General features: G+C 37.4%; 1 protein-coding gene across 1 annotated transcript in view; it reads right to left on the reverse strand.

Annotated features, from left to right (window-relative positions):
- ptdss2 (phosphatidylserine synthase 2) overlaps positions 1–13,171 on the reverse strand; it is a 50,530-nt gene that overhangs the window by 18,107 nt on the left and 19,252 nt on the right. The window contains exon 3 of the mRNA XM_061722419.1: positions 6,657–6,739. Within this exon, the coding sequence (XP_061578403.1) occupies positions 6,657–6,739 (83 nt within the window). The remainder of the gene's footprint in view (positions 1–6,656; positions 6,740–13,171) is intronic.

The following is a 13,171-nucleotide window of genomic DNA, read 5'->3' on the forward strand; positions in this document are numbered from 1 at the left end:
TGAATGAAGTTTATTTCAGTTACATTACATTATTGTACGTGTATGTAACTGACAAAACATTACCATACATATTTACAGGGTGAAGCCGAAGCTTATTTTTGCATATCCTGTACCTTCCAAAAGATAAAGATAATCCAATAGAAAATTTACTCTAAATTGCTCTGCATTATTAAATTATATTCAACCCATTTTGCATTGTAATCTTTCATTATTTTGTCTTTCGTTATTTTTTTAAAACTCAGAGATCTACATAATTTCAGTTCATCACAAAGTCCAATTCCATAATTTGACTCCCAAAAATGAAACACATCTGTATTTAACTTTAGGCCTCACATAACAGGTTTCAAAGACCCGTAGCCTTCTTAAATTATAATTTGTTTCTTTTAATCTAAAGAAATGTTGAATACAAGTAGGAAGGCTTTTATTCTTAACTCAAAATAATATTTCTAATGTTTTTGAATAAACAATATCAGTGAAGGATTGATGAATAAAAATCTAAATAATAATTGTTTTTATCATTCAGAGGATCTTATCTCAAGAATCCCAAAGTTTAAGTCCCTCAGGAGGAACATTTTAGTTCAAACGTCCTCATCAGTGTTGTGCATGAACGCGTTCATTTCTGTGAGAACGTTGAACTGAACGCAACGTATTTACAAATAAAGAACTAAAACGTGAACTTGTTCATTCTGCAAATCACAAACTGGAATTTTAACTGTTCAGATTATGTGAGTTTCAGCTTCAGTGTTTAGGTCCAATTATTACAGAATAATCCTTCTCATTTCACCAGCGGGCGGCGCGCACATTTATAATACTCGACGAGCCCGGTGCAGTCTTTACAAATGATGCCTGAATTATGGTTCTGCGTTACACCAACGCGGAGCTACGGCGTAGACTCTGCGTTGGTGTAACGCGGACCCATAAATCAGCCTTGACAGGTGAAGAGAGACGTTGCAGACGCAGCGTCAGCGAGCCGTCAGGTGATGATCCGTTTATCATTATTTGCGGGAATTTTACACATCGTCTCCCAAAGAGAGACGGTAAAAATCTGACCTTTCTGTGCAAATTATGTCCACCTGCGCTGACAAAAAACAAGTCTGAACATCTGCCTCGTCAACTTCACATTTGAAACGTCATGTGGAGTTAAAGCATCCGTCCAGTGTGAGAAAATATCTGCAAGTCCTTAACAATCAAAAAAGTTCCCAGAAAGAGCAAGAAGACCCAACAGCCCCGAACGACCCCAGTCACTGCTGCACCTTCAGGGGGAGGATTTACCTTCAATAGGGAGACACACTGATAATGGACTACAATGTTGGAGATTTACAGCCTGAGTAAAGTTGAAAAGCCACTAGGACAATACATGATTGTAAACAGCAGAGGTCTCCAACCCTGGTCCTCGGGAAAACCTGTCCTGCATGTTTTACATGTTTCCTTGCATCATCACACCTGGTTCTAATGAATGGTCGTCATCAGTTTGTCATCCAGGTCTGCACAAGTCTGTTAATTACAGTCATTTTTATCAGGGTTCTGAACAGTTTTAGGATAGGGGGACTTTTCTTTCGTACTTCTCACCTAAAAATATTGAAATGAACTGAATTTGAACTAGTTCAAAATAAAAATGGTGAACTATCAATGTGAACTGTTCATTTTTAAACTATGTGAACTGAACTTTGAACTAGTTCATGAGAAATATGAACTTGCACAACACTGGTCCTCATGTGCATTTATTGTGAACTTGTGCCTGACGTAGGGCTGGGCGATAAATCCAGAGATTTTAATATATATCGATATATTTTCAAACACGATATGGTACGAAACAATATCGTTTATATCGATTTATAAAAAAAAAAAAAAACATCATTTTTTTTTTAAAATGATTTTGATATAGCTTATTTTGTGACAAATTGACTTGAATGTTTTATTTGAGATTTGCACAAATGTTTTGTTATTTGCACAACTGTCAACCTCAGTAGAAAAGTCTGCCTGTTACTGTCTACATTGTATTAATTGTACAGTGTATTTTAATTTAATTGTTTTGCAGGAAAGGGATATTTGTTTTATTTTATTCAAGAAGCATTTTTATTCTATATATGCAGGCAGTTTATTTTTATTTCATTTGTTTTATACATTTTGATATTGTGCAGACCTCTGTTAAAGGAACCTGTGTGACACGAGGCTTTGTATTAAAACTGACTGTTTTTTTAAGGGTTTGCCTCAGAAAAAAATGAAGCTAACAGAGATGCTATGCTATAATGCTTTGGGGGAAACCCCAATTAAGGCACAGAAAAAATATCGAGATATATATCGAGTATCGCCATTCAGCTAGAAAATATCGAGATTTGACTTTTGGTCCTTATCGCCCAGCCCTATTGTGAAGGTCTACCTGACGGGGGGGTCAGGTCACCTGTGGGCCGGCGGGGGCTCCAGGTAACAGTATTAACTGAGCGACACCAGCACCTACTTGACTGGTCCGACAGGTCTGGGAGAGACGCTGCCGTTGCTCGTTAAACACGCACCATTGTCTTAAACATCAGGGCGGCAGGATGGTGCAAGAAGCTGGAGCCGTCTGCACCGCCCGCCCGCCGCTCCCTGGTGTTTACGTCTTTGTTTCTTCCTCCGCTCCCTCCGGAGCCGCTGGTGAGGGCGAGGTGTGTCGTCTGCCTGAGCAACCGGGTTTTATCACCGCTCTAATGGAAGCAACTTACACAGCGTATGGATTTCTTTTAAAATGAGCCAGCACACTCCGAAGCACTGCAGACGCAGATGGATGGATGGATGGATGGATGGATGGATGGATGGATGGATGGATGGATGCAAATTATCGATTCATTCATTAATTGATGACCTTATCAATCGATTAACGATTAACTGATAAGCAGGATTTTTGTTTTAAATCTGAGAATCCCTCAGTAAGGTCTAACAAAGATTATTTTTGCTGACATACAGAATACACAAGGCATATTATATTCCTTAGTCAAATATTTATTGACACAAACACGACAACAATGGCAGTGACACACACAGTAAAAGAAAATTAGTAGGTCTCGCCCAGGGGTCGGCAACCCAAAATGTTGAAAGAGTCATATTGGACCAAAAACACAAAAAACAAATGTCTGGAGCCGCAAAAAATGAAAAGTTTTGTATCAGCCTTAGAATGAAGACAACACATGCTGCATGTATCTATATTAGTTAGAACTGAAGATTTTTTTTTCATTATGCACTTCGAGAAAAAAGTCGAAATGTTGAAAAAAAAGTCGAAATGTTGAGAAAAAAGTCAAAATGTCGAGATTAATGTTGAAGTACAATCTCGAGAAAAAAATTAGAAATGTCGTCAAAAAAGTCGAAATGTCGAGAAAAAAGTTGAAATGTCGAGATTAATGTTGAAGTACAATCTTGAGAAAGAAGTCGAAATGTCGAGAAAAAACATCGAAATGCCGAGAAAAGTCAAAATTTCAAGAAAAAAGTCAAAATGTCGAGATTAAAAAGGAAAAGAAAAAGGAAGAAAAAAAGAGAAAAAAAGTAAAAAGAGAAGAAAAAAGAAAAGAAGAAATAAATAAAGAGAAAAAAGAAAAAAAAAAGGGGGAAAAAAATAAGAAAAAAAGGGGGGAAAAAATAAGAAAAAAAGGAAAAAAAATAAGAAAAAAAGGAAAAAAAAAGGTCAAACATTTTTTTAAAAGCTCCAGGAGCCACTAGGGCGGCGCTAAAGAGCTGCATAGAGTCACGGGTTGCCGACCCCCGGTCTAGCCTATATAACTGTGAAAAAGTTCAGAGAAAATGTGTTTTAAAAGAAAATGTCACTGTTTTGAACTTGCATGTAGTGGCATGTTATTGTGATGTGGATTTCTGCTGTTAAAGTCCAACAATCTTTTTTTGTGGCTAGCCGTGAGCTCTGCTTTCTTGGCTGTGTATCAGCATTACATTCACGCAACACATCCCAATGATAAAACAGAGATTAACTGTTAATTGATTCATTTAACTTAGTAATTTCTTATCGAATATTAATCTAAAATCAGTTAATTGTTAACATTCCTAGTTTAAATACTAATCCGACCGTCGTTCTGCTGACGTCACACTCAGTTCCTGCTCCGACTGGGTGTCCTACTGCGTCCTGGGGCAGTTTCTTCTGCAGCCAAAGGTATTAAAACCTTGAAATCACATCAATCCAGAGAAAACCGACTCATTCTCTGCATGGAAGAGGAGAAGGACGGGCTGCATCTGACCCAATGACCACAAGGAGTAGTTTTGTAGGTGTCACTTCTTTTTTGTGATGAAAAACTGTAGGAAAACTGGGCTTAATGGGAGGGCAGTCGACTTCCCGACTTCCTCGGTTACAGGAAACGCTTCAGATAATCCCAACACACCTCAGAGTTGGCCTTGAACTCCGGAGAGGAACGGATATCTGATCAAAGCCCTCTTAAAGGGTCGAGTACATGCAAGGCTCTGCTGATCAAAACATGCTTGATGGTAGCGTTGTTTCTGTTTCTGCTCGTTTCAATTTCAGTTTTAGTCTAGTCTTTGGGTCAAGATATCATTTTAGTTTATATTAGTTTTAGTCACGTTCATTCTCCTTTTAGTCGTGTCAAGTTTCAGTCGACTAAAAGTCTGAGCTTTTTAGTCTTATTTTAGTCAGAATTGTCCAGGACCATTTTAGTCTAGTTTTAGTTAAAGATTGTATTTAGCCAAACCCATTTTACAATTAAACCAAGGTTATCTTATTATTATTATATTATTGTTACCTTATACACTCCTCCTTATATTCCTCAGACTGAGGAAGAACAAATTTTTTCCTGGATATACAGGACTGTCTCAGAAAATTAGAATATTGTGATTTTCTTTAATGCAATTACAAAAACGTCATACATTCTGGATTCATTAAAAAAAAAAATCAATGAAATATTGCAAGCCTTTTATTATTTTAATATTGCTGATCATGGTTTACAGCTTAAGAAAACTCTAATATCCTATCTCAAAAAATTTGAATATTCTGGGAATCTTAATCTTAAACTGTAAACCATAATCAGCAATATTAAAATAATAAAAGGCTTGCAATATTTCAGTTGATTTGTAATGAATCCAGAATGTATGACATTTGTTTGTTTAATTGAATTACAGAAAATAAAATAACTTTATCACAATATTCTAACTTTCTGAGACAGTCCTGTATGCTTTGAGACCTGTTGAGATATCGGATGTGCGCGACCTATTTTACCCTTTGTACCTTATAGACTCAAGAATACATTCATTCCAGATACAGAAGACTCTAATTTGAGTTTACAACATATGTATGTTTCCGCATTTCTCCCCGTCTTTTTCTTTTTCAACGACGCATTGGGTTTTCTTTTCCACTTCTTCTCCAGCCCCAGAACAGATCCCTGTGTTTCTCTATGTAACTTTGTTTTTAATTGACGTAAACCTAGAGCTCTGCGTTAACGGCATCAGCCTCTAACTCTGCAGCTGATTCTGGATCTGATTCCTGCTGCAGCGACTGGGATTGAGGACTAACGTCACCCAGAACTAAACCAGAGGAACTACTGAAAACATGGACATTAAACCAGAGGAACTACTGAAAACATGGACATTAAACCAGAGAAACTACTGAAAACATGGACATTAAACCAGAGAAACTACTGAAAACATGGACATTAAACCAGAGAAACTACTGAAAACATGGACATTAAACCAGAGAAACTACTGAAAACATGGACATTAAACCAGAAACTACTGAAAACATGGACATTAAACCAGAGAAACTACTGAAAACATGGACATTAAACCAGAGAAACTACTGAAAACATGGACATTAAACCAGAAACTACTGAAAACATGGACATTAAACCAGAGAAACTACTGAAAACATGAACATTAAACCAGAGAAACTACTGAAAACATGGACATTAAACCAGAGAAACTACTGAAAACATGGACATTAAACCAGAGAAACTACTGAAAACATGGACATTAAACCAGAGAAACTACTGAAAACATGGACATTAAACCAGAGAAACTACTGAAAACATGGACATTAAACCAGAGAAACTACTGAAAACATGGACATTAAACCAGAGAAACTACTGAAAAGATGGACATTAAACCAGAGAAACTACTGAAAACATGGACATTAAACCAGAGAAACTACTGAAAACATGGACATTAAACCAGAGAAACTACTGAAAACATGGACATTAAACCAGAGAAACTACTGAAAACATGGACATTAAACCAGAGGAAACTACTGAAAACATGGACATTAAACCAGAGGAAACTACTGAAAACATGGATGTTAAGGATCTTTGTTGGAACATTTCATCTCCTCTCGTTTTGACACATTTTAGCAGAGTTTTTATTTTGTAATCTACATATTAAGTCTTGTTTTTATTCGTCTACGATATTGCATTATATAAGAGTGATAAAGAGTCGTTGACGACGATATTTAGTCATAATTTTCGTTGATGAAAGCAACTTATCTTGATGGACGACAGCAGAAGGAAACGACATAATTTAATACCCGCGCCCGTAAACATGTGGCGCTGGTCCGTCCTGGCTGATGTTCAGACTGGAACCAAACACTACAGCAGCTTCGTGTGAATAACGGAAACCCAGCGCTGTGTCTGTGCCCTGATGCAGGACTGTGTCTTATCAGGGCGATGAATGTGTCGTACCTGGATGTGGTCGGGTGAACGGTCCATCTTTGGCTTGAGTCACCCCGAAACAGAGGAACACCAGGATGCTGGCGACAATCCCCCTACAGGACACAGACGAGCACTTTAAAGTCAAAGGTGAACCAAGCAAAGTATTCCCATTCATTACTCAGGTAGAAGTATAGATACTAGAGTTTAAAAATACTCCTGTAGAAGTTGAAGTATCAACTCAAGTTTTTTACTCAAGTAAAAGTATAAAAGTACTGGTTTCAAAACTACTTAAAGTATAAAAGTAAAAGTAATGTAAGGGGGAAAAAAGCCATTAAGGACAAAAGCCATTGAAAATGAATGCATCTTAGTATAATGCAAATATATTAAAGAACCATATATGTGTACTATTGAGCATTAACATGTGTTTCAGAGAGCAGGAGATATGATGACTAGTTGCCTATAAGTATTGTAATGGTGCAAAAAGTCAAACTTCAGAGGCATGTTATCATTTATCCTAACCTTTATTGGAATGTACATCCAAGTTTAGTTGCAGGAATCTGAGGGAACGGATGTAAGAACAAAACTGGACAAGAACATCTGAAACAACCACAACCTGAGAGAACCACAGTCAATTGACTCTTTTAAGAGAGGGCTTAAAACCCACCTTTTTAGCAAATCATACGCTAGCTATGATCAATGATTATTTATTTTTTTCCTGTAGCACTTTGAGATTCTCAGAATGGAAAGTGCATTATAAATTAAATGTATTATTATTATTATTACAACCACAACCAAATTCTCTCTATCAGGATGGAGCAATTTAACTGGATAGTTTTTTTTTAAAGGCCGAAATGAAATAGAGTAACGAGGCTGTTTTTAAAATGTAAGGAGTAAAAAGTAAAGATAATTGCGTGAAAATGTAAGGAGTAAAAGTAAAAAGTCGTCTGAAAAATAATTATTCCAGTGAAGTATAGATAACCAAAATTTCTACTTAAGTAAGGTAACGAAGTATTTGTACTTTGTTACTTGACACCTCTGCGTCAGACGTCCCTTGATTCAGGACGACCTTGTATGAACATCCACCTTTACGTTTCCTGTCCCGGCACAAACCAAAGATGCTGAAGTCATCGGCTAAACTCCCTGATGTCATTTTCATTTTCAAGAAAGCAGTTTGACATGATGTGAATTTTTTGTGACGATGAACTTAAACCTGCTGGTGGTGGAATCAGAAAACGGGTATTATTACTCGGATCACCTCAGACCAGGCTTGGTCTGGCATGATAGTCCACGGGCCAGAGCCCAACATTTCACTGGTCAGTACAACTCAAGGTGACCAAACTTGCTTATAATTTTTGAAAAGATCCATGTCTGTAGATCATATTTTGGTACGATAACCTTCCTGAGTGGCAGTTGTATCATAGTTATCAGCTCATGAAGTTAAAACCCCCTTCAGAAAATTACATTTCAGATGCTGCTGCATATCCTGGTTTAGACTCATGTACAGGAAATCTGTCAATGTTTCACAATATTGTCTTTGGTATCATTTTAAAGGAGACCTTTTAAGCATTCATTCAAGCTAAGATGTGAATCTTTCTGACCAACATAGAGGTCACTGCAGCTCTTTAAACTAGAAACAACACACATTTTTACACAATTTTCGCCTAAATGATATACCGTATTTTCTGGACTATAAGCAGCTATTTTTTTCATAGGTTTTGAACCATGCGGCTTATATAAAGGTGCGGCTATTCTGTGGATTTTTCTTCCCCCGCTAGGGGGAGCGCTAACCGGAATTAGAATAAAAACTAAGACAAAATAAATGCAAAGAAGAAAACGCTACTTCTTCTTTAGCAGATAGAAGTAGAAGCAGATTTCAAACAGATAAATAGATAAATAAATACCGGTTATTTTCTCTTGGTTCTGTCACGTTTTAATCAGCAAAGTTGCTGCCGTGTTAAAAGACGCCGTTAGGAAAGGATCTATTTAGGTACAAACATGTACATCATTTACAGTTCAAAATGGTTCTGTACATGTAGTAAATATCTAATCTAACAACATAAATATCTGCGGCTTACATATCTTTTTTTTTTTTTTTTTAAATAGAGCGGATCCGGCTTATAGTCCAGACAATACGGTAATATCTTTTATCCCTGTGTCATCTAGGAACAACAGAGACACAAAATACTAAAACTGGAATACTCACAGGACCATAAGGATTCAGGAAATTATATATTGTTGTTACCGGTCATTGTGAGCCTTAAACTAGAAGAGCATCATTAGGCTCCTATGAAACTATAACAGCCACAAACTGGTCTTTATCCTGCAAATACACGACATAAAGGAACCACAATGAGATAAGGAACTAGCTTAGTTTTATAAACATTAGAGACACAAAATACAAAAAATACTAAAACGTGAATACTCACAGGACCATAAGGATTCAGGAAATGTATAATACACCCAATTTAGAATCATCAATTAACCTGAAGGGGGTGGTGACTTCATGAGCTGATAACTCTGATCCAGCTGCCACTCAGGAAGGTTATCTTACCAAAATATCATCTATAGACATAGAATAGAATAGAATAGAAGACTTTATTTATCCCCCAGAGGAGAAATTCAGTCGTGCAGCAGCCAAAACACACACATACTTTATACAAAAAAATTTAAAATAGAAAACCAATAAGTGGTTAAATAATAAAAAGAGCAATATAAAAAGTAGAAAAAGAGTATGTACAAGAGAGAAAAAAATAGTAAACACCAAAAAAAAAAAATTGATAATATTTACAAAAAATTTACAATATTTTCAAAAATACTTGAGGTATTTTTTTGTGATCACATTTTTTTTTTATTGAATAACTGAGATTAACAGGATACAACACATATTTCACATAACATAGATGTCAAATAGAAATAACCATCAACACAGATACAGAAAAAAAAAAGAAAATAACCACAAAAAACAAAAACATATGCAAGATAAAAAATGGCGGAACAAACACATTTACTGGAGCATGCAGGATTGCCAGAACCAGCCTTGGCATTACCACAACTCCACTCAGGAGCTAAACCACACCTTCAGCTTTACTATGATGTCCATCATAAACTATCTTACACAGATTGTGGCCTGCAAGATTTCTCAAATCACAGGAGCCGCCAGATTAACCAAAAGCTTAAACCATAAATATAGACTAAGAAACAAAAATACTTGAGGTATTTGAGGTATTTACGTGGACATAGACATGGATCTTTTCAAAAATCATAAGTAAGTTTGGTCAACTCTAGTGGTGCTGATATCTGGTCTGGCACATGGACTATGAAGGAGACTTTTCCAGCTTGAAGTACATCTTCTCTTTTTGGACCATTCTCAGTAAACCTAACAAGATGCTCGGATCGTGAAAGTCACCTTTCCTCCAGTTTCCGATGCTGGGTTTGAACTTTAGCAGGCCGTCTTAACCCCGTCCACATGCTTAAATGGATTGAGCGGCTGCCATGTGATTGGCTGATTAGATATTTGGCTGAGTCAGCAGTTGACCCCGTGGACTTAATTAAATAACACAAGAGTCTTCATACAGATATCTGCTAAATGTGAACTGACAACACTTCCAAAGCCCAAATATCTTTAGTGGAAAGACATCAGGGCTTGAACCGAAGCAGGACAGAAGAAGTGACGGGTGATAACTGGATGGGACTGGAGTTTGGACGCCCGTCTCAGCTGGCTGGCATTCGGTTTATTTACTAGGAATGGGTGATATTTTACCGTTCACGATAAACGGTCAAAAAAATTCCCCACGGTAAGAATTTGTATCTCACGGTAAAAATGATAAATTCCCGTTGATGACATTTTTGTGTAAAGCTGATTTTTGGTTCTGTGTTAAATCCACGCAAAATGTAAGTGAAGGAAGGAAGGAAGGAACTGAGCCAGAAAGAAAGAAAGAAAGAAAGAAAGAAAGAAAGAAAGAAAGAAAGAAAGAAAGAAAGAAAGAAAGAAAGAAAAATGAGAAATGAGAAAGAAAGAAAAATGAGAAAGAAAGAAAGAAAGAAAAATGAGAAATGAGAAAGAAAGAAAAATGAGAAAGAAAGAAAGAAAGAAAAATGAGAAAGAAAGAAAAATGAGAAAGAAAGAAAGAAAATTGAGAAAGAAAGAAAGAAAGAAAGAAAGAAAGAAAAATGAGAGAAAGAAAGAAAGAAAGAAAGAAAAATGAGAGAAAGAAAAATGAGAAAGAAAGAAAGAAAGAAAGAAAGAAAGAAAGAAAGAAAGAAAGAAAGAAAGAAAGAAAAATGAGAAATGAGAAAGAAAGAAAGAAAGAAAAATGAGAAAGAAAGAAAAATGAGAAAGAGAGAAAGAAAGAAAGAGAGAAAGAAAGAAAGAAAGAAAGAAAGAAAAATGAGAAATGAGAAAGAAAGAAAGAAAGAAAAATGAGAAAGAAAGAAAAATGAGAAAGAAAGAAAAATGAGAAAGAAAGAAAGAAAGAAAGAAAGAAAGAAAGAAAGAAAGAAAGAAAGAAAGAAAGAAAGAAAGAAAGAAAGAAAGAAAGAAAGAAAGAAAGAAAGAAAGAAAGAAAGAAAGAAAGAAAGAAAGAAAGAAAGAAAGAAAGAAAGAAAGAAAGAAAGAAAGAAAGAAAGAAAGAAAGAAGCAGCAGCTCTTTGGAGCCTCCAAAGAGCAGGGATTTGGCTCCAAAGACTGAATGTGGTGATAGATTTATAGTTACAAAGGTGGAGTTGAATTGTTATTTTTTTTATTATCATTTTTATCGTTATCGGGATAAATGCCAGAAATTACCGTGATACATTTAGTCCATACCGCCCATCCCTAATATTTACTACATCAAAGTTTCCTCTGAACTTACATGGAGACGAGGCTGTGCTGCCTTTCATCGCCGCGGGGAGCTAACATCCGAGGACCGGGACACCGGGAGAGGACGCCACTCTGGACTTACGGGTGAAAAGCTCAGATAAGCCGAGGAGACTGGACACTTACTGAGATTAGAGCTTCCGTCTGCCGGCCAGATGATGCACGCGTGTGTGATTGAGTGTTTTAAGAGCGTGTGTGTGCACTTCCCAGGGTGCTCTGAATGTGTTCAAATGAGGTTCTGCATGAGCTAATGAGAGGAAATAAAACCCGCAACATTGAGTTTGACCCGTGTGTCGGCTTGAGTGGGAAAAGCGTGAGAGGCAGATTGAGGATGTGTCTCTCTCGCTGCAGCTGCAGGGTCTTTATCCCGACGAGCCGGACTCTGCTGACTTCAGCAAATCCTGTTAAGAACCCTCCGGCAATCCCTCCGACTCTCAAACACAGATAGTGTCGACCCTTCAAAACTCACCACGCAGCTCCTGCACCGCCGTTTTCATCCTCACATCTCAACGCATTTGATTTCTCTCCTCCGAGATTATTAGTAGTGGCTAGGGATGGGCGGTATGGACTAAAAAAATTATCACAATAATTTCTGACATTTATCCCAAAAACGATAAAAATGACGATTAAAAAAAACCCAAAACAATTCAACTCCACTTTTGTAACTATAAATCTATCACCACATTCAGTCTTTGGAGCCAAAACACTGCTCTAAAAGATACTAAATACTACTAAACTACACCAATGGGAATTTATTCTTTCTTTGAGGCTCATTTCCTTCCTTCCTTCCTTCCTTCCTTCCTTCCTTCCTTCCTTCCTTCCTTCCTTCCTTCCTTCCTTCCTTCCTTCCTTCCTTCCTTCCTTCCTTCCTTCCTTCCTTCCTTCCTTCCTTCCTTCCTTCCTTCCTTCCCTTTTTTCCTTCCTTCCATCCTTCCTCTTTTATTCCTTCCTTCCACCCTTCCTTCTTCCCTTCTTCCCTTCCTTCCATCCTTCCTTCCTTCCTTCCATCCTTCCTTCCTTCCATCCTTCCTCCTTTTCTTTTTTCCTTCCTTCCTTCCATCCTTCCTTCTTCCTTCCTTCCTTCCTTCCTTCCTTCCATCCTTCCTTCTTCCTTTTTTCCTTCTATCCTTCCTTCCGTCCTTCCTTTTTTCCTTCCTCCCATCCTTACTTCTTCCTTTTTTCCTTCCTTCCTCCTTCCTTCCTTTCTTCTTTCCTTCTTCCTTCCTTCCTTTCTTCTTTCCTTCTTCCTTTTTTCCTTCCTTCCTTCCTCCTTTTCTTTTTTCCTTCCTTCCTTCCTCCTTTTCTTTATTCCTTCCTTCCTTCCTTCCTTCCTTCCTTCCTTCCCTTTTTTCCTTCCTTCCATCCTTCCTCTTTTATTCCTTCCTTCCACCCTTCCTTCTTCCCTTCTTCCCTTCCTTCCATCCTTCCTTCCTTCCTTCCATCCTTCCTTCCTTCCTTCCTCCTTTTCTTTTTTCCTTCCTTCCTTCCATCCTTCCTTCTTCCTTCCTTCCTTCCTTCCATCCTTCCTTCTTCCTTCCTTCCTTCCTTCCATCCTTCCTTCTTCCTTCCTTCCTTCCTTCCTTCTTCCTTTTTTCCTTCTATCCTTCCTTCCGTCCTTCCTTTTTTCCTTCCTCCCATCCTTACTTCTTCCTTTTTTCCTTCCTTCCTCCCATCCTTCCTCCTTCCTTCC

This window comes from Cololabis saira, chromosome 5 (genome assembly GCF_033807715.1).
Source record: "Cololabis saira isolate AMF1-May2022 chromosome 5, fColSai1.1, whole genome shotgun sequence".
Taxonomy (NCBI): domain Eukaryota; kingdom Metazoa; phylum Chordata; class Actinopteri; order Beloniformes; family Belonidae; genus Cololabis; species Cololabis saira.